This window comes from Tamandua tetradactyla, chromosome 19 (assembly GCF_023851605.1).
Source record: "Tamandua tetradactyla isolate mTamTet1 chromosome 19, mTamTet1.pri, whole genome shotgun sequence".
Lineage (NCBI taxonomy): Eukaryota > Metazoa > Chordata > Mammalia > Pilosa > Myrmecophagidae > Tamandua > Tamandua tetradactyla.
The window spans coordinates 4,405,272-4,427,945 of record NC_135345.1 but is presented as its reverse complement, the minus strand read 5'-3'; the positions used below and the strand labels follow the sequence as shown (position 1 = coordinate 4,427,945).

General features: G+C 46.0%; 1 protein-coding gene across 6 annotated transcripts in view; it reads right to left on the bottom strand.

Moving 5' to 3' along the window:
- Positions 1-22,674, bottom strand: part of ACOX3 (acyl-CoA oxidase 3, pristanoyl) — a 90,235-nt gene that overhangs the window by 54,186 nt on the left and 13,375 nt on the right. For 2 of the 6 annotated variants that reach the window (XM_077136302.1, XM_077136300.1), the window contains exons 2-3: positions 1,544-1,696; positions 490-723 (exon numbers count right to left, since the gene is read on the bottom strand). In XM_077136302.1, the coding sequence (XP_076992417.1) occupies positions 490-723; positions 1,544-1,687 (378 nt within the window). In that variant the 5' untranslated portion in view covers positions 1,688-1,696. Of the gene's footprint in view, positions 1-489; positions 724-1,543; positions 1,697-4,928; positions 5,064-17,057; positions 17,261-20,897; positions 22,035-22,674 lie in introns of those variants that run through there. The other 4 variants (XM_077136301.1, XM_077136299.1, XM_077136298.1 and 1 more) reach the window with 4 other exon arrangements.

The window sequence follows — 22,674 nt, the reverse complement described above, 5'->3', positions numbered from 1 at the left end:
CTGTTCTTATGGTCCTTTAGCTTACATAGCAGTGTTTTTAATTCACAGACTTATGTGCACAACTTTGCATATTTAGCTAATTAAAAGTTCTTCAAAAAAAAAAATACAAGATTTGCCTGCACATTCTACTCTCCACTTTTGCTTTCCATATTTACAAAAGGAAACAAGTCTCTTTAAACAAACATTTCTCAAAGGTATCATAAATCCCCCAGTGGTGTGCTTTGAAATTTATTGCTTTTTGTATATATGTTCTTTTTTATAATTTAAAGGAAAAAAATAATTTAAAAAATCCCCCCAAAGGATAAAAGCAAGCAGACACTAATGCCCACAAATCCTATGTGCTCCCTGGATGACTGTGTTCTGCACTTGAGCATCCAAATGTTCCCATTTCTTTTGCTTTGGTGTGGCCCCAGGACACAGCAGCTGGGGTGCCTGCACCCCCAAGCCGACGGGGAGACACCCACTTAGCCCTCCCGTCCCGAGACTCACCAATGAGTGTAGAAAGTATTTGCTGGCCAGCGACCAGTCGTAGGCCCCCAGGCAGCAGATGAGCGCCCGGACTTTCAGTGGTGCCCTGAGTGTCTCTTCCAGGCTGAGGAAGTCATACTCAAAGACCCGTTTGCAGCGCAGGAAATTCAGCTCCTGGTACTTCTCCACTGACATGTCAGCTCCACGGGAACGAGCAAAGAGGGGATCCTTCTCCAGAGCTGAGAAGATGTTTTGCTGTCAATGCAGGAGATGGGGGTGGTCAACAGAGTCTCAGGCTGCTTGTACTTACACAGGATTTCTCCAAGGCCACCGGCTGTACCAGGCTGACTGGGACACCAGGGGCAGGGGTGGAGGTCACTCACAGAGAGGACCTGGGGCTCAGGCAGGGTGACCATCCACCTTCATCCCTTGCTCCCCGACAATTTCCTGGGGGCCGACTGCACGCCCACCCGCAGCCTGACCCTAGGGACAGAGAGGGGAGAGGCCTGTGCGGCTCCCAGCACCACTCCCAGCAAGTCAGGGCCGGCCACAGCTCACGGGCAGGGAGGTGAGGCTCGGTGGGCGCTCTGCGGCCCCATTTATGCCGGGGAACTAAATACTGCTGCATCTGAGACCCGTCCCCACAAAGACATGTTCAGGTCAGAATCCCCTTCCTGTGGGTGTGGGCCCATTTTTACTATAAATTGGATCTTTCGAGATGTTATTATAGTTAAGGTTCAGCCGAATTGAATCAGAAGGGGAATCAGTATGGGGGCCTTCTAAAGAGAGGAAACTCCGATGGAGTCAGGAGAAACCAGCAGCAGCAGAAGTGGGAAGAAGCCAGAGAAGCGAGAGAGAGCTGGCTGTGACAGGGGAGCGCCAGCACCAGAGGCCTCTGATCCCGGGAGAAGGCAGGGCCCTGCCGACAGCTCAGTTTGGCTTCTGGCCTTCACCCGTGCTGAGACGATAAACTCTGTGGTTTCAGCTGTGCGGTATGTCACAGCAGCTCCGGCAGACCCAGACGGATGCACAGCTCCACTGAGAGCACGGACAGTGCACGGCCACAGGCCCCTACCTTGAAGCGGAGCATGTCTTCGCCTTCCAGGAACAGCAGCAGCTCCTTCCAGCTGAAGGACGCTCTTGCCCGATAGGCCTGCAGGGGCCCACTGGGGAGATCTGGCAACAGAGCGTCCACGCTTCCTTCCGCAGGGGGAGCCATCCTTCAGGGCTGCACAAAATACACACATGGAACAAGCGGTGCTAATTCCATCTGTCAAGCCGTTCACGGACAATGGCACGATGGGGAATGTGTCATACAGAGCGAAAGAGCAACTCTAGTTTCAAAGGGACGGCAAAGGACAAGTACCACATGGACAGGCCAGATCGGTCACTTCCAGAAATGATTCACTGGTCTAAAGCAGGACTTTGCACCCTTTTGCTGGGAAGGGCCAGGGAGTAAATATTTTAGGTCTTGGGGCCCTGGAGTTTCTGTAGCAGTGTGCACGGCTCAATGGGGGCGGTTGGAGCAAGAGAGCAGGAAGGGAGAGCTGTAAAGGAGTGGGGGTGGCTGAGTGCTTACCAAACAGGCCCTGGTGAGATCTGGGCCCAGGGGCCACCACTGGCCAAGCCCCCGAACTAAAATGCAGGAAGGGATTGCTTTTCCCAATTCCAGAGACATACAAAACGCAAGCAGCAACGTCCAGGTAGAACGAGAAGCAAACTCTGGAAATGGATTGCTCCCCCCACCACTCCTCACAGTGAGGACACTGCGCTGACCTCCTGCTCTCTGCACCGCACCCTGGGGGAGAGGGGCTGTGACCTCCCAGACTCAGGGGGTGGGCCAGGGCTTGCCAAGGTCACCCAGTAGTGAGCATGAGTACTAGAACCCAGCCTCAGAAAATGTCCATCTACATGTAAACAGGCAATGACTGGAGAAACAAACATGCCTTATTAAAAATGGTGGCACTGCAACACGTGACAATGGCCAACTGGTCCAGAGGGAGATGTCAGGGTTCAAGTACTCTAACATTCTCCTTTCACGTGGAGGGAGAATGCAGACACTAACTCTAGTCTAGGATGAGCCAAGGATGCAGTTCAAGATTTCTCTGATACCAAAAAAGTAGAAATAGAGCACACCCACTCACAAACAAAAAGAGGGGGAAAAAAATCAGATGGGAGCAAATAATTTATACAATCAAATAAGGCCAGAAGAAAGGGGAAAAGCAGACAGACAGACACAAACACAGATATAAAGAAAAATGGGAACAGACAGAAAATAGTAGTAAGAGAGAAGACATTACCCCCAAAGATTTCATTTAACAAATGTCTGATCAATGCAAGTGGTCTATATGTTGCAGATAAAAAAATAAAAGTCGTCAGCCTGGACTAGTAAAAAAAGAAAAAACATGCAGTTATAAGCCACTGACAAAAGACCCAGCTAAAACAAAAGCAAACAAAAGGGTAGAAAGGAAAAGGATTAAAAAAAAAACAAAAAAAAAAGATACACCAGACAAGCATTAACCAAAATGCTGGTATTAAACAATGTGTACTCTAAGGCAAAAAGATTTACCAGCCTTAAGGAAAGTAATGACAAGTTTTGAAAGCTCATTATATCAGGAAGATATTACAATTCTAAACTTGTAGACTAATAACACATTTTAAAATATGCTGTCATGGTCAGGTTCATGTGTGAACTTGGCCACTGGTGGTACCCAGTCATCTGGTCGGGTATAGCGCTGGCTTATCTGCTGCTATGAGGACATTTCATGGACTTAAATCATGATTACAGCAGCTGCATCCATAGCTGACTGTGTTCGTAATCAGTTAAGGGGTGTGTCTTCTGTAATGAGTGATGCTTAATCCCTCAGGAGGATTCAGAAGAGGCAGGCTCTTTTCCTGCTTCGGCCAGCCAGGTTCTCCTGTGGAGTTTGTCCAGACCCTTCATTGGAGTCACCAGCTTCACAGCCTACCCTTCGGATTTGGACTCTTCCATCCCCATGGTTGTCCAGCCAGCCTCTCCTGAGAGTTCGCTGCAGATTTCGTCAGAGTTAACAGCTTGTGGCCTGCCCTACAGACCTCAGACCTTTACACTCCCATAGTTACGTGAGACACTTTTATAAATTTTATATCTACGGATATCTCCTGCTGATTCTATTTCTCTAGAGAGCCCTAGCTAATACATATGCAAAACAAAAAAAGTTGCAAGGAGAACCAGATAAATCCATACACTGCAAACTTCAACACGCCTCTCTCAGGATGAGAGGCTGTCCTCAGAAGGCTCTGGGGACATGGATTTCAGGACAGTTCTCACCTTCCCTCCCTGATAAGGGTGGTTTCTGTGCCTTCACTATGTGTGCAAACAGTGTGATGTATGCTAAACTCCTGCTCTCCTTCTGGGAGTCTGGAATTCTGAGAGTTGCTAGGCAAAGGGGCCTGGGGACCAGCCCCCAGTGCAAACCTTGGGTGCTGGGTCTTGCTGGACAGAACAGGTGTGGTTGCAACTTTCCCTTGCTGGGGAAAGGTGTTCATCCCAGTGCCTGCTTATGGAGAGAAAGCCAAAGGAAACCTGCGGAAGCTGCTCCAAGTTCTACCTCTTTTTCCCTCGTTGACCCCACTTTCGTGTTTCTTTTCACTGCAGTAAACCTTAGCCATGAGCTCTATCAGTGTTTTTGGTGATTACTAAATATGTGGGTGATTTACAAATGAAACAGACCAAAAATTCCCATAAGAAAATACAGGCAATCTGAACATGCCTAGAACCCACTGCACCCCAAAACAGACAGTCTCTATTCTCTCAAGTACAGGACCCAAGTGTGGAGACTGACCACACACTGGACCAAATAAACATGTGTCCCACATGTTTCTCAGGCACTGGTCCTTTTATTTTTATTCTTTTTTCATTCTGCTTCTTAAACTGGGCAAATTCAATTGCCTTAGCTTTAAATTCACTGGTCCCTCCTTCTGTCTCCTCCAATCTGTTGCTAAAATCCACTCTTGGATTTTTCATTTCAGTTACTACATTTTTCAGCTCCAGAATTTCTATTTGGTTCTTCTTTATAATTTCAATCTCATTAGTGAAATTTTCATTTTTTTATATGTTGTTTTCCTGATATCCTCTAGTTCTTTCTCTAGCTTTTCCTTTAGTACATTGATCTCATTCAAGAGAGGTGATCCAAAATCTTTGGTTAGTAACTCTAGAACCTCAGCTCCCTCCATACTAGCTACTGCCAAATTCTTTCTTTCCTGTGACCAGGCCATACTTTCCTGTCTTCATGTGTTTTACTTTGCTATTCCTGCTGGAATGTAATATGCCATATAAAGGGGATTTATTAAGTTACAAGTTTACAGTTCTAAGGCCATAAAGATGTCCAAACTAAAGCCCCCAGAGAAAGATGCCTTGACGCAAGAAAAGCTGATGGGTCAGGAACCCCCTGACAGCTGGGAAGGCACGTGGCTGGCACCTGCTGGTCCTCTGGCTGCTGGTTTCAAACAGCTTCCCTGGGTGCGTTTTCTTCCTGCATCTCCGAACGTCTCTGCTGTGCTGGCGCTGAGTGACTCCCTCTTACAGGGCTCCAGAAAGGAGATTAGGACCCACCCTGAATGGGCAGAGACACAGTTTCATGGGAACCAGCCAATCAAAAGGACCCACCTGCAACCGGGTGGGTCACATCTCCATGGAAACGGCGTAATCAAAAAGATCCCACCACAAACCATAGGTCTGCCTCCAGAAGATCAGATGAGGAAAAAGAACATGGCTTTTCTGGGGGACAGAACAGTTTCAGACCAGCATGGGAGTTAAGTTTTCCCACTCCTCAGCCCTCCAGAACAAGAAAAAGAATGAAAAAAGGGGGGAGGGGAGGAGAAAAGAAAAACAAAGAAAGAAAGAAAAGGAGACAATACAATTACTAACTAGCAGATAAAACAAGAAGCAAGTAAAGCATGCTGCCCTCCTCTCCCAGTCTCTCAGCAGAGGCCGGCCAGCACCCAGAGGCACTGCTGCTGGGGCAAGCAGCAAGGCCAGCACTCACACCAGTCCCCAAGCCACCTGCCACACCAACACACACAAAATTAAACCAAGGCCAGCACACACAGCGATCTACCAGACCAACAAACACAGAATGAAAAGAAAAAGGCGAACTGGCTCTGCGTCCTGTGAGATGCTGGCATGAGGCTTGGAGAGAGCAGACACTCAGCTTGAGGTTTCACCTGCTGTTGCCACAGTCTTCCGGACGTCCCCTGTACCTCGTGGGTGCACTCGGGCCAACCTGACTCTTTAAGGCCCACAGAACTTTCAAATCCTTTAAGCTGAACATGGAAAGAGTGTGGGCTGTGGGGCTTTCGGTGTGCCTGGTCAGTACTGTTGGGGAGCAGTGGAAAGCAGTCTCCTTTCTGGGTGGACGGGTCACTTCCGCTCTTCTATGTGAACAGGAAAAGGACGGGAGTGTCAGGCCAGGCAGCTCCGGGGTTTGGGGACTGGGTCTTTTTGGGCCCCACATGGGCCAGGCCCCATGGTCTCTATTCAAAGATGGGGGATGGGAGCTGAGCAGCTCCACATCTCTCACAAACCTCCAGGGGGAAAAATGGCAGAGAAGGGATTCAAATCCAGCAGCATCTGACCCCAGAAGGAAAGCTCTTTTGACCAGAGTGTAACTACAGATTTCCCATTTTTCTGGTTTTAAATCTTTGGCTTAAAGTCTTTATCTTATTAACTACAAGTGACTTTAAACGAGGCTTCCCTATTATTTCTAAAACTATCTTAGAACAAACACTATAGAAGGAGGGACAGCACCTAAGGATGAGGTACACGTGAGAGTCCAGAGATGAAAGAGAAGGAGCAGAGGCCCACAGAAGGATGGATGGAGGAAACCGCGGGACCAGGCAGGGGTAGAGAGACCCCAAGTCAGGGGTGGGTAGGAGAGAAATGAGAGCCCACAGCAACTGGGGCTCCCACGACTCACAAAAGGACACAGAGACGGAGAGCGTGCAAGGGACAGAAGAGGAGGGCAGGGCAGGGGAGAAGCCATAGAGAAACACAAGACAGAGAAGAGAGGGGAGGGGGGGTGTGGTAAGGAAGACACATCTCCCTCCCCCTTCAAAGCCGAACTTCCCGCAGGTCTCCGCGCACACCAAGTACACACTTTCTCCTCCCACGCTGGCCTCTGCTGCCACACCGTGTCCAGCTGACCATTACTTTCTGCAGCCAACAGCCCCCCTGGAGAGCGGGGCTGCAGTTAAGAATGAGTGATATGACAGAGGGGAAGACTAGGAGAAAGGCGGTGCAAGGAGCTCTGTGGACCCGCTGCCCAGGCACACAACCACTGCCAGTGAGAATCATAAAAGAATCATTTTCAAATCAAAAAATCATTTCAGATCTCTAAAAATTGTCCCAGGGGCACACAGCAAATGAGGAAACATTCAAAAACACATACTAGATTTCAGTAAGAACCGGAGGCGTGTGTGACATCTCAGTCACAATGCCCTCGTGTCCTCCCACCTCGGGGCTCAGCACGGCGGAGGCTCCCGGCCAAGAGTGTGCAGCCCAGACATAAGGCCCCTCCAGGACCCCCAGCTCCAGGCTCAGAGGCTCTATTCCGGGCAGGAAAGCCTGGCCCTGCTCAGGAAGCGGGAATCCCACTCCCCAAGAAGCTATTGTCTCCTGCCCCAACTCTGACACAGAGGCTCAAAGACGTCACCCGGGGAGAACGGTTTATGGGAACAGAACTCCAAAGCTCCCCGGAAGTGAGCTGACTGTAAATGAAGTGGGGTTACAGCCTAAGGGCTCTTTTGAAAGAAATGGAGACTGTGGCATTGCATTGTTGGAGCCCCTGGAAGGGGCCCAAATATAATTGGATCTGAATGGACCATGGAGCAACTTATGGGCCAGGGAACTGTCGAGAACAGCAGCGCAGTGAGCTGGCATTGGTGGAGACTAACATCGGATATCAACAGGGGCGAAGGGTAGGACAGAGAGACCAAGGAAAGGAACCATTGTGAAAGCCCTGTTAAAACCACTGTCCCCAGGCGCCCCACTCGCACCCCAGGCTGGCCCTGGGAGGAGAGGACTCCACTATAAGTCCAGCCTAGTCCACACGTAGGGAACAGCAAACTACAACAAGCTGCGGCACGAGGGGTCACACACTGGTCACACAAACACAGGCCCAGGCCCAACAAAGACATGCAGCAAACACCTGCTTAATTAGTTACATAGCACAAAGGCCCAGAAGAGCAGGGGAGGAGGCCCTACTGTGGCCGTCCTAGGGGAGGGCAGCTGCTCAGGCTGGGGTCTCGGGTGGCAGCATCCCCTCTGCCTTGGAGAGAGACCAATCTGCGCTGTCTGAGGGCAGAGTCCACTGACACCCCAGGGGGAGGGACCTGACACTGAGCAAGGAACACGTATTAGGCAACCTTTGCACAGATTTCCCGCTCTACTGAGCCACTGGGGCTGCTTGTTCCTCATTTGGGTTCCCAGATATGGTCTACTCTTTCCAATCGACCTAATGTCTCCTCTGGCTGCAAACTGGGAGCATCTGAGGAAATGATGACTGACAATTTCCCAACTCTTATGAAAGACAGTCAAGAAGGACAAGGTACTCCAAACAAAATAAACCCTAATAGAACTACTTTGATAAACATACTCATCAGAATGTCAAATGCCGAAGATAAAGAATCCTGAAAGCAGCAAGAGAAAACTGATTTGTCACAAACAAGGGGTCCTCAATAAGACTAAGTACCAATTTCTCTAAGACTTTAGAAACCACGGAGGTGAGAAGGCAGTGGTATGATATATTTAAGGTACTGAAAGAGAAAAACTGACAGCCAAAAACTCTATCTTTTATCCAGCAAAACTGTCCTTCAAAAATGATCAAGGGCTTGGCCTATTGATTTGGGTGTCCCCAATATTAGAGACAGTATCAGGGGTTTCCCCAGTGGTAAAGTTTAATAGTTCCATATTTTCTCTCCCATCCCTCAAGGAACTTTGCCAATATTTTCTGATTATCTGCTTAACATACTCTGGGATTTATCCAGGTATTACATTAAGTTATACAGGATTAAAGGCCCTCATTCTTATTCTGGGCTCCCTGTGTTTGGATTGTTTAAATGATCTATCCAGGCAGGTTCAATTAGATCATGTGCCACAGAAAATTTAGGTTCAGGACAAAATAAGGCTTTTCTTCTTCTGGTCCCAAAGCGCAGAGAAGGTTCTAAGGCGCAGACGATAGCCCTGGGTGCCGAGTTACCTTAATCCCAGCCTGATGGGCTTCATCCTCACCTCGAAACACCAGGTTAGACGCGTATAAAAGCCTCTCAGAACCCAGAAATAACAGTTTCCACTCCAAACTCAACGTGACTGCTACAACAGCTTACGGTCTCGGCCCCTGTTTTCTTATAAGCATTTTCTAAAGGACACCACACAATACTTGCTCGTTTGTGTCTGGCTTATGTTGCCTCACCAAATGTCCCACAGGCTCATTCACAATGTTGCAGCCTCACGACTTCGTTCCTGGCCAACCGATTTTTGACAAGTCTACTTGGTTATAAAAGAACAGTCTCTTCAACAAATGGTGCCGGGAGAATTGGCTGTTTATATGCAAAAGAACGAAAGAGGACCCCCTGTCTTGTAGCTTTTACCAAAATTGACTCAAAGTGGATCAAAGACCTACATATAAGAAGCAGGATAGTAAAATACCTAGAAGAAAACACGGAGACGCGTCTTTAGGCTCTTGTGTTAAGCAATAGCATCCTAGATACACCCAAAATACAAGCAGCAAAATTAAACATAGACGAATGGGACCTCATCAAAACAAAATTTTTCTACATAAAAGGACTATATCATGAAAGGGAAAAGACAACCTACTCAATGGGAGAGAATATTTGGAGACCACATATCCAATAAGAGCTTAATATTCAGAATGTATAAAGAAATCCTACAACTCAACAATAAAAAGATAAATACCCATGACAAACTCTGGGATCTGTCCTGTAACTACTTGTTGAAGATTGTTTTGAAAACTACTTATTTTTTCTTTCTTTGCTTTGTATATATGTTAATTATGCAATAAAAAAAGTTAAAAAAAAAAAAGACAACCCAATTTAAAAATGGACAAAAAACTTCAGTAGACATTTCTCCAAAGAAGATATGCAAATGGCTAAAACGCAAATGAAAAGATACTCAATATTATTAGCTTTTAGGAAATACAAATCAAAACCACAATGAGATCCTATTTCAAACCCACTAAAATGGCAACTATTCAAAAACAAGAAAATTACAAGTTGTTCTAGTTTGCTAAAGCTATTGGAATACAATCTACCAGAAATGAGTTTGCTTTTAGCAGTGGGGATTTATGAAGTTACAATTCTAAGGCCATGAAACGTCCAAATTAAGGCATCAACAAGAGGATACCTTCTCAGGAAAGGCTGCTGGCATCTGGGGCTCCTCTGCCACATGGGAAGGCACATACCAACATCCGCTGCCCCTCTCTCCCAGGTTCAGCAACTAGTTCCAGTGGCTTTGTCTTGCAGCTCCCGTGGGTACTTTCTTTGCATCTCTGGGGATTCTCTGTGCCTGGGTTCTTCACTTGGTTTCATCTCTCTGCTCTCTATGCTTTTCTGTCTTTTATCCTCTTCACAAAGAACTCCAATAAAGGATTAGGACCCAACTTGAATGGGCTGGGTCACATCTACATGGAAACAACCTAATCAAAGAGTCCCACCCTACAAGAGGTCTGCACCCATGGGGATAGACTAAGAGTACATGGCGTGGGGTGCATGGGTAGTTCAGCTGTAGAATTCTCACTGGCCATGCAGGAGACCCAGGACCGATTCCCGGCACATGCACTCCAGAAAACAACATTCAACAAATGGTGCTGCAATAATGGGATGTTCACATGGAAAATAATGAAATGTGACCCCCATTCACAGCATATTAACAAAAAGAGAGAATATGGCCTTTTATGGGGGTACATAACAGCTTCAAACCAGCACACAAGTGTTGTCGATGATATGAAATAGAAATGATATGAGATAGAAAGACTCACTTATTGCTGGTAGAATGTAACATGGTGTAGCTGCTGTGAAAGGCAGTTTGGCAGTTATAAAATTTCCATATAACCCAGCAATCCCACTACTAGGTATATGCCCAAAATAACTGAAAGCAGGGACTCAAATAGATATTTGCACACAAATTATCACAGTGCATTAGCAACCGCCAAAAGATGGAAGTAACCCAAGTGTTCAGCCAGTGAATGGATAAACAAAATGTGGTATACACATATGATGGAATATTATTCAGCAGTAAGAAGGAATCAAGTCCTGAAGCATGCGACAACATGGATGAACCTTGAGGGCATTATGTTAAGTGAAATAAGTCAGGCACAAAAGAGCAATTATTTTATAATCACACTAATATGAACTAGTTATAATATGTAAACTCACAGACATAAAATATAGACTATAGGTTACCAGGATACAGAATGAGGCTAAAGAATGGGGAACAGTTGCGAAATATTATGCAGACTGTCTAACGAGATTGAACTTAAAAATTCTGAAACAGACAGAGGTGATGGTAGCATGATGCTGCTAGAATAAAAACAGTACGAATGGCAAGTGGAGGTGGTGGGAAGGAGAAGTTTAGAGTCATGCATGTCACCAGAAGGAACATTGGAGGTTAAAACCTGGGAATGAATAAAATGGTGAATCCTGTGGCAGATAACGTCTGTGATTAACTGTGCAACTATTAAAAGGTTATTTCATGAACTAGAACAAATGTATGGCACTGTTACATGGAGTCAATATTATGGGAATATACCTATTACAAACTATGGATATAGTTAACAGTAATATTTTAATACTCTTTCATCAATAGTAACAAATGTACCACACCAATACTATAGGTCAATAATAGTGGGGGTAAGGGATGTGGGAGGATTTGGGTTTCCTTTTTTATTTTTCCTTTCTTTTCTGGAGTAATGAAAATGTCCTAAAATTTATCATGGGGTTGTATGCACAATCATGTGATCATGCTGTGAGCCAGTGGCTGCGTATTTCGGATGGTTTATATGGTGTTTGAATATACTTCAATAAAACTGCATTACAAAACAAAAATAAAAGACAAAAAAACCCACAAAGGAATGAAATTCTGATGCATGCATTCAACACCAGCAATGAACCTCGAAAACATCATGTCGCGCAAAATAAGCCAGACACAAAAGGACAAATATTGTATGTTCCCACTGATAAGTAGACTAAGCAAACACAAAGAGTCAGAATCCAGAATAAATGTTACCAGGGGCTGGCCTGGGGTAGGGAATGTGGAGTGAATGTTTAAATTGTGCAGAATTTCCATTGTGGTAGATTGTAAAGTTATGGTAACGGATGGTGGTGATGACAGCACAACACAGTGAATGCAATTAACAGCACTGAATTATATACATGAATGTGGTTACAAAAGGGGAAATTTTAGGTCATACATATGTTACTAGAATAAAAGTTAAATGAAACAACCTAAGAATATACAGCCTGATGACCCCTATTGTAAATGATGGACTAGAGTTAGTACATTTATAAAAATGTTCTTCCATGAACTATAACAAATATACCAAACTAATGCATGGAGTAATAAAAGGGTGGTTTATGGGAACTCTGTATTTTATATATTATGTTCATGATATTTTTATAAACCTACAACTTCTCTAACAAAGAAATATTATTAATAAAAAAGTAGAGAGACATGCTACAACACAGATAAGCCCTGAAGCCAGTCACAAGAGACTGCACACTGCATGATGCGGTGTGCGTGAAATGTCCAGAACAGACAAATAGAGAGAGACCAACGACAGACTAGTAGTTACCAGGACTTAAGGGGACAGGGGAAACGGAGAGACTGCTAATGGGTCCAAGAGCTCGCTCTGGGGTGATGAAAATGCTATGGAGTGAGTTAGTGATGAGGGCTGCACAGCTCTGCAGATACACTAAAAAACATTGGATCATACATTTTAAATGGGTGAGTTGTATGATAAGTGAGTTATATCTTTAAAAAGCTGTTCAAAAAGTGAAAGCTGTCAGGCACAGCTCTTGGTAGAGATCAAGTGCTCAAAAAAGCAAGCCACAAAATCAAAGGGAAATTGCGTATTTCTGGACTTCAACCTGCTCCCTCCCTGAGTCCAGAACCCCAGTCTCCTTCTCATTTTGCTCCTCTCCAGGCTCCTTCCAGACTCTGACCCTAGCCAGACTCTCTGTGCCATCTCACCCATGTACCCTCCAACTTAAACTGGCACGAATGCAAGACGGCTCCAAGGTCTACAGCTCCTGAGTCTCAAGGCCATGGGGCAGTTTACAGGACCCCTCCCGCTCATCCACAGATATGCTCACACCCCAAGTGCCCAATGCGAACGTCACCCACTCCCTCCTGACCCAGCCTCTCCTGCCATCGGCCCTGTTCCACCTCCAGTAGCCCAAGGCTACACAAGCTGGGTATCTGTGAGCTATCCTCTGATGCACCATAACCCAATGAATTACCAAGCACCACCCCCCTCCATTTCACCGCTTTAATGCCTACTGGGTTCTTTCTTTCTCTTTGCCCCTATTAAAGCTATCATAATAGCCTCCAATTATGAAGAATTACTGAATATAGGGAGACGTGTCAAGCAGTTACATACCTCATTTGTACCCAACAACCCAAATACTATCAGTATTCTCATTTCCCAGATGAGAAAACTGAAGCTTGGAAGAGTTAGGCAACTTGCTCAAGAGCGTACAGCTTCGGCCTGGCATGGCTGACCCCAAATCTCATGATCCTAATGCAACCAAGAAGTTGGATTTAAGAAATGATTATGATTACCAAATCACTATATTGACACTTCTTCTTACTTTTTGGTATATTAGAATAGACAAAGGGAAAGAGCTAAAATCACTGAACTGCAATCTAGCTGCCTTGATCTCTGATAATGACTGAGTAACTACATAACCTTTATCTTGTGATTCTAAACACCTGTGACTCACCCTCACTTTTACCCTCTTATTCTGTTCCATAACTTATAGAGTCTTATGAGCACAAAGGTCAACACCTAATGTTTATCAATGAAAGGCCTGAGCAGTCCAGAGCTTATCCACCTCAATTCTGAAGCTATCTGGCGGATGGAGCTGATTCTCATCCAAACGGGCCCATGTGACATGCTCACTAGCTTAAACTCTAACCTATAAGCGACCGATTTCTCATTATAATACTAACAACCACATCTATCAACATACCAAGGCCACCATTTTCTTATATCAGTTCTGTGACAAAGCAAGCAACCAATCTGCACATGCTCCATAATTAGATCACCTCTCATCACATCATCTGGGGCCACTGCACTCACTATCCTAAAACCTACCCATCTTTAGGTACCATAAAACTATCAGAGTTACTGCAACTGGGGAGACAGATTTTTAGGCTTAAAGAGGCCATCTGTCCTCCTGCTTCATGCCCACCAATAAACTCTCTCTTTGAAACCCTGGTGTCTCAGAAATTGACCATCTGAGCACATCAGACTGAAAAATCCATCACTTTTGATCAGTATCAAATTGGTGGCCCCACAAGAGACGAAGTTTCTTAAGAAGCAAGGAATCTGACTGTCCAAAGTTCTTGAGCCCCAGAAGGACATGTAAAGGCAGTAATCAAGCTCCTGTGGCCGCTAGACTCAAAAGTCTAGAGACTTGGAAAATGGAATTTTCTCTGCTCTGCTGGCACTTAAAAAGTTCCAAAGAGAGAAACAGTTTCGAGTTCCAAGTCTGGACATCAGACTGAGTGAGCGGCTCATCAAGGTAAAAGTGGGTCAGGATGTCAGGACGGAGGCTCAAGGCCCCCAGACCTAGGGTTTCCACTTCCAGAACCATCTCCCTTGCTCTGACCCCTACACCGCTGTTTCTGAGTTCCACTCTGTATGGAGTTCGAGGCCCTGACCTGAGTTCGTCTGTTGAGTCTACTCCAAGAAAATAAGTATGCCAACAATTAACTGGCATTTAATGAAATTAAGTCTATGCTGCCTGTTTAACAGTTCATAGTTGTGTTACTTAGGTTTAATAAGTGTTTAATATCTGTTAATTGTGACTCCATCTTTAGTTATTAATTGGTATGTCACTTAAATATTATATATAATAACTGTTAAGTGTGTCTGTTTAAATTTGTTAGTTTGGCGAGTTAACGGAACACCTATTCAGGTGTTCTTAATTGGTTACTGATTGCAGAAATTCTATAAAATGGGACGTTCTAATTCTAAAAGCATTCCTGAATTCAGGAATGTGCTATACTTTGTGCTATACTTTGAAAAACCGGAAAGATTTTAGTTGTGAGCCTATGCAAAAAAAAAAAAAAAAAAAGTTTATTTCTGTGTCTGGCCTCAATATGATTTAGAATCAGGAAAGAAACCGCCTGACAATGTTTCTACGGAAAAGGGCTCTGTATTACAGTTCAAGCTGTCCTGCAAGCGAGAGTAGAAATGGGATAAGATGATGTATATTCAATCCTTTATTTGTCCCTCTCAAAAATATATTGCTGTGTTTCTGTTTTTTCTGTGGGTAACTTTCGATTTGTGCCAAATGCTTGTTCAATGTACATTTTCAGACCTCTGGATAGTAATAGAAAATTAACAAAAAAAAAATCTTAAAGAGCGCTATTCAAATTGCTTAAAGATAGAAGTGTGCATACATATAAGTACTTCTGGAGTCCCAGAGGAAAAAGGGAAGGAAAAAACCCTCTAGGCACCAGGGTTCAAAGTCTTCGGTTCTGTAATTACTGTAAACAAAATTGGACATTTGGGAAGAAAAACGCCCTCTGAAATTTCCAGAAAGCAGCAGAGGGCTGCCTCCAGAAAGGACAAAGACTTTTCCAATTCTGCAAGTCACAGTTTTATATGAAATACATCTAATAACTGGAAACAATTAAAAGAAGGGCATAGGGACGCTCATCAGTAAGGCCACCTCAGGGGTCTTAAACCTTACCACTTCATTTAAACTTATTCAAATATTTTAGGATATTATGAAAACGAGATTTTTAACTTCCCATAAAAGGAACAAAAAAAGAGAATACAGCCACAAAAATAAATGCAATGACAACGTCTAGTCCTATTCCTGTTTTTATGATGACTTTTTAAATCAAACAAACACAATTTTATTCTACTTAAGTATGTTTTCACTAAATTTATGAGTTTACCAATAAAATAAGCTAGCATTATATGTATTAGATCTTTATTATGGGGAAAAAAGTAAGTTGGTGTTAAATGCTATTAAGTTATTATTTTGGCAAACTTTATTTTAAAACTAATTATGGTTTGTAAGATGTGAAAAGACAGCATCAAAGGTCTTTTTGGTAACTTCAAGTATATGAGCATGTAAAATATACAATGTGGGCTTTGTGAAAGAAAAGTGTGTAGTTTCATCCTCGATAACGTGTAGGGCAAGGCCTGAATGAATATGGAAAGCTATAGAAGGTTGTGAAAGTGTATTCTGTCTGTCTTGACAGTATTGACCAAAAATTTGATAGGCTTGTTTACAATATTTTTTTAAAAGAGGTTTTGTGTCAAACCGTTTATTCATACAGAACTGGAATTTAGTTTTCTCTCCATGAAATAAGGCGGATTGTCGACCTGCTCTTCATGAAGGGTTATCTAGTTTTTCTGAACCACCTTGAGTGCTCTACCCATAAGACAAAGATTTTATATTCTACGGGAAGAGCGCCCTGGCCGTGTGTCCCCTACGGGGCACCGACAGCGTGGCATCGCCACCCAGCTGTCACAGGCACGGCTCACCCTGAAGGGGACAGCAGCAAGGTACTGGCTTCTGTGCCCAGGGCGGGAACAGGGTCGGGCTGGCCTAGTGCTCAGGGCCAGGGACAGCTTCAGTACTTCACCTGTGCCGGCGCCCGGGGCAGCCCCTGGCAGGGCAGCGACCGAGCCCACTACCACGGCGGCAGCGGCGCCAATAGACTTTCCTCCCCGCAGCAGGCGAGAGGAGGCTCAAGGGCAGGTCTGACCGCTCTCCCTCCAGCGAGCAGCTGCCCGCGACTCGGGCAAAATCCAAACTCCGCGGAGACTCTCCCGCTTTCAACAGCGGCCGCCTGCCTTCCCCGCCTGGCTCTCAGCGCGTCCCCGCTCCCAGTCAGCAGCAGAACCCCGGCACCCCGGGTACCCCCAGCACCCAGGGCACCCACGGCACCCCGTCACCGCCGGGCACCCACAGCACACTGGGCAACTCCAGCACCCCCGGTACCCCGGGTACCCCCGGCACCCGCGGCACCCCCAGCACCCCGGGCATCTCCAGCACCCACGGCACCCCGGCACCCCCGGGCACCCACAGCACACTGGGCACCTCCAGCACCCCCGGTACCCCGGCACCCCCGGGCACTCCCAACACCTCCGGCACCCCCGGCACCCCAGGCACCTCCAGCACCCCCGCCACCCCGGGTACCCCCGGCACCCCCGGGCACCTCGGGCACCCCGGGCACCTCCAGCACCGCGGGCACCCCCGGCACCCCCAGGCCTTGGCACGCGCCGTCCCGCATCCCTGCCTGGCGCAGCCTCGCCCCGCGCCCAGGCCCCGGGGCACCCTGCCCTTACCCCGCGCTGGGCTCCACTAGCCGGGACCCCGCACCGCCCAGCGCACACCACGCGCGCTCAGAGGATGAATGTCCCACGCACGACGGACCCACAGGCCAGGAGGACGCACTAACCGCGAGGTGGCAGCCAGCCCAGGCCAGGTCAATCGTCTTCCGTCCGCCCCGTGGGCGGGGCCGGCCACTTGGGCCCTCTGACGTCATCGGGGCGCGACACCACCCCGCCCCCGTCGCCTAGGAAACAGAGGACGCCTCAGCATTAAAGTCGCAGGGGACTGTGCTAGCCCGCGAGAAAACTTTTCCCAGGGCGCTTTTTATTCCAGTTCCGGCTGATTGACTCTGGGAGAATTCCTGCCCCTCTCTGAGCATGGTAGTTCTAAGATGCATTTTACGCCAAAGGTTTTCAAAGTGTGATCAGTGCTCTTTCTTGGAGCCAGTCCCAGAGCTCCTGAATCAAGTCCCCATGGCTGGGACCTGGGAATATCCGAGTCAACAGGCACTCCCAAGTGCTCACTAAATTTGGAAAACCATGGGTCTACGTAGTTCTCCCGAGGGTCCCCAGTGAACTTGAGCCCAGGAGAAGAGCAGTGATCAATACAGTAATCATTCTTTATTAGCTTTTCTTCCTTTCTCTCACATTTCCCATTTCCTCACTCCTACATCGTGAGACTGCATCTAAATTGAATTACCTGTACCCAAATCCTGCTCTTAGGCTGTTTGGGGAATCTAAACTAAGACACACATAATTAGTAACATCTACGAAGTTTATAGAGATACAATCAACAGGACTGGGCAATTTACTATACATAGAACAAGGCAGAGGAGTCAAAAGGTTTTCCATTTCAAGGGAGTTGGAAGATGAACAATACACTAATGGAGAAATGAAAGAAAACACTCTGGGTTTTAGAGATGTATCAAATTTAAGATATTGGTAGGACATCTGGATTGAGTTGCCCAGCAGATATTTGGAAATTCTATTCTATTCTGAAATTCCTTCTCCTGACTTCCAGGACAACACCTCTCTTCATAGTTTTCATTCTTATTCAAGACAGATTTGTAATTATGGTCGCTTATTAGTGAGCGCTTGCTGGTGCAAACGCAGAAAGAGAGGCTGAAAAGCAACCTAGATCCTGAAGGGCACATGCCACGCTAAGCAGTTGGAATTGATCATCAGTGTATGCCAGCATTTCCAGCCAGGGGTCTGAAAGGGGTCCCTGAATCCACAGGAGCACCAGGATTGCCTGATGGCATCGGTAGTTGTCTAAAAATGCATGCTACTGTTTTATATTGTTGAGATAAATAAAATACCCATCATTAAAGATGTCACGCCACCTTTTGGTCATAATTTCTACCAAAGTCACAACTAATAGTGTAACCAAGAAATCAGGATTTAAGGGATGATTTTGATTGCTGAATCATTATATAGGTATTCCTTTTTTGCTTTCTGGATTATTGGAGTAGACAGAGGGAAATTCCTGAAATCTCTAAATTGTAATCCAGCTGTACTTGATCTCTGATAATGATTATATAGCCCTTATCTTCTGCCCTGGGAATGTAAAAACCTTGTGACTAACCTTCATTTGTACCCAGTTGTCCAGTTTTTAATTTTAGAGTCCTGTAACCTCTAAAAACAGCCTCTAATGTTTATTAATGAAGGGTCTTGTGACAGCCCAGAACTAACCCAACCCAAATCCAATGTTTTCTTGATAACCGGGACTGGATCTAACCAAAATGGGCCTGCCCGACACGCTCAGTAGCTTAGACTTTAACCTACAAGTCACCTATACCTCATTCTGCCATTTTCTTACATATGTTATGTGGCTAAGCATGCAATTAATCTGCGCATGCTCAATAATTAGCTCACCTCTAATTACATCATCTGGAGCCACTGTGCTCATTATCCTAAACCCTGCCCATCCTTTTCTCTAATAAAAGTATCAGAATTACAGGAGTTTGGGGAGACAGATTTTGGGCTGCTAGGCCATCTGCTGTCATACTACACACCTAGTAATAAACTCTTTCTCTGTTTGAAACCCCGGTGTCTCAGGAATTGAATATTGAGCGCATCAGGCAAAAGAATCCATGGCCTTTGCCTGGTAACAATAGTAGGTCAGTTTCCCAGGTTTTACTGACATTAGAAAAACACCTTTCCACCTTGAAATCATTTGGGTCCATGGCAGGAGCGAGAAGGAAACAGTAGACATCTCCAAGCAGATACTGGGGGCAGGCTAAAACAGACGATCAGGGTAGAGAACTGTGGACTAATGCAAGAAAGAGGCAGGGAAGTCTTAGGGAAGCTGTGGTGATGGCACTGCAAAGGAAAGAAGGGAATTGTATGAACTTTAGTTGTTGATTTGACTTAAGATAGGACAGCCTCACAAAATATAAATGGATACCACATGAAAAACACATATTCCTAGCCTTGGGAATGTCATCAGGCTCCCTCCCAGTCTCTGTCTCTGCCTTCTTCCCTTCCTCACATTTGCCTCTCTCCACCTCCTGGGAGGGTGGCTCCTAGCAAAATTTTGGCCTCATTTCTTCCCTGGATTGGTGAGTGGGTTTAGCTCTGACCCCGTCTAAACTTCTGCCCCATCTTCTGCTATGTGCCTGCCCATCCTCCAGCACTCCCCGACCCCTCAGCCATGCTGCAAGCCTGCAGGACACTGCCTGACCAGGGTGTGCCAAGGAACATGCATTGGGCATCTCTAGGTAGGATCAACTGAACACTGAGACTTATGGTGGTGAAGGAGGATGGGGTTACACACTTCCCCGAGCTATTTTGCCAAGACTTGAGAGCAACTCCGGGGAATTGAAAAGGAATTTGGTGCCAGGAGCTGTGAGTAACCCCGTAGGGTGTGGACAGCAGGGGATGGAGGGAGTCCTCAGCCCCTACCCACCCCCACATTTGTTCGTTTTGACATCTGTCCTGGTTCACCCCATCCCTCACACCCATTCTCTGCTCAATTTTAGTCACTGATTGTTTAAATAGGAGGTTAAAACTAAACTTTGCTCCCAAACTCTGGACATTTGTCTCTCCCCATCCCCTGTTTTCCTTTATCTCCCACTAGCACCATCTCCTTACGGTTCAGAATTCACAGAAGAGTGGTCGGAAAGGAGTCCCAGGTCCCCAGCTCAGATGGGTGACAGGCTAGTATGGCACTGGCACAGCGTTGCATGGCCACCACCGCGCTGCACCATCCCCTTTCCCTAGTAAAGCCATCTGGGGCATAAACAGCTGAGAATGGAATCGGGAACAAGTTATGGAATATCAGTATGGTTTTGTATAAGATGTAAGTAGACAAGGCTGAAGCTCTGAGCTTCACAGTGAAATTTACGGGTAGAAGTCAATGAATTTTGCTTATTTTTTGTTTTTATGATAAACTAACACATTCAACCCAAAGGGCTTAACTACTGAATATTCAGGACCAGCTGAGTGTCTGGCTGAGGGTCAGGTAGTGGGTAGAAGAGAGCTGCTGCTGAAGTGGGCAAAGCCCCAGTTCTCTCCAGCCTTTAGGTGCTAGTGGGAGATAAAGGAAATGATGTAGAGCCTTTAGGATCTCTCAGCATCCAGACTTTCCCGGGTGAAACCTCCATCCGGCTTCCCGTGCTTACGTGAGGGCTTCCCTAGTATCACGGCTATATTTCAAGCACTCAGGAGGCACGTTTGGTTGGCGGCTACTGTCCTCAACCAGGCAGACATAGACTATTTCTGTTAGTTAGTAAGTTGCCAGAATACGATACACCAAAACTAGTATGGTCTTTAAAAGGAGGAATTTAATAAGTTACAAGTTTACAGTTCTAAGCCTATAAAATTGTCCAAACAAAGGCATCCAGGGGAAAATACCTTAATTCAAGGAAGCTGATGGGTCAGGAACACCTCCAGGAAGTCACGGGGCTGGCATCTGCTGGTCCCTTGCTCCTGGGCTCTGTTGCTTTCAGCCTCTGTGCCTATGGGGGTTCCTCACTTTGCTTCTCCGAGGCTGGCTTTCCTCTCCTGGCTTCCCTTAGCTCTCTCCAGGTTCTGGCTTGCTTCACATCTCATGGCGATGTCTGCTGGGCTCCAAGCGTCTCCAAACATGGAGACATCTCTGTTCTCCAAGTGTTGGCATCTGTGTCAGCTCTGCTGTGAAGTGGCTGTCAGCTCTCTCTCTCTCCAAAATGTTTCCCCTTTTAAAGACTCCAGTAAACTTATCAAGACCCACCTGGAATGGGTGGAGTCACATCTCCATCTAAACAAAAGGTCACACCCACTACTGGGCATGCCACATCTCTATGGAGATAATTTCATCAAACTTTCCACCATACAATATTGAATCAGGATTAAAAGAAACAGCTGCCCCCACATGACTGAATCAGAAATAAAACATGCCTTTTCTGGGGTACATAATACTTTTAAACCAGCACAGGTTCCATCACCACAGAAAGTGCTATGGGACAGCCCATGTTAAGACTACTCTCAACTTGACCTACGCCTAGTTCTTGCCAGTATTCTCCTCGCTCCTAAGCCTAGCAACCACTGGTTGGGGCTGAGCTTCACTCCAGAGAGACCATCCTACCTCTTCCTGCCACATGCCCTTCATTTGGTGGCCTTTTCATTCAACAACTATTCACTGAGCACCTCCTGTGTGCCAAGATGTATGCCAGGGCTTTGGTGGTGAGCCAGCTGGCCAGAGTTCCCAACCTAACAGAGCTTATATTCTAGAGGGAGGAGGTAACAGACAGCAGACGAAGTTTGGATAACGATAAGAAAAACAAGACAGGGAAAGAAGATGCACAATGTCTGGGGTGATTGGGTTAGGTGGCCAGGGAAGCCCTCTCTGGGGAGGGGACATTGTAAGCTGATGGCTGACCAGGGAGAAGATCTGGGAACAAGCATCCCAGGTAGACGGAACCCAGCAGAAAGGTCAAGGTGGGAATGTAACCAAGAAGTTAGGATGCAAGCAATGATTATGATCACTGAATCAGCATACAGATATTTCTTTTTACTTTTAGTATATTAGAATAGCCAGGAGGAAATGCCTGAAATTGCTGAACTATAATCCACTTGCCTTGATCTTTAATCGTGGTTATATAACTATATAACCTTTATCCTGTGATTGTAAAACCTTTTCACTTATGTCCCCTTTATCTGTTTTTTTTTCAACTTTAGACTCTAATAGTCACAAAAGCCACCCCCTACTGTTAATGAAGGCACTTGAGTCAGTTCAGCGCTGTGACAGTTTGAAGCTATTATGTATCCAGAAAAGCCATGTTCTTTAATCCTCATTTAGTATTATTGGGTGGATCTTTTTTATTATTTCCATGGAGATATGACACACTCAATTGTGGGTGGTAATTTTTGATTAGATAGTTTCCATGGAGATGGGTCTCCACCCATGCAAGGAGGGGTTGCTTACTGGAGCCCTTTAAGAGGGAGCCATTTTGGAAAAAGCTTGAGAGCCACCAGAACCAACAGAGCCCATGCAGCCAGAGACCTTTGGAGACAAAGAAGGAAAATGCCAGTGGGGGAACTTCAAGAAACAAGAAGCTGGGAGAGAAAGCTAGCAGACGTCACCCTGTGCCCTACCAATTGAGAGAGAAACCCCAAACTTCATTGGCCTTTCTTGAGTGAAGGTAATCTC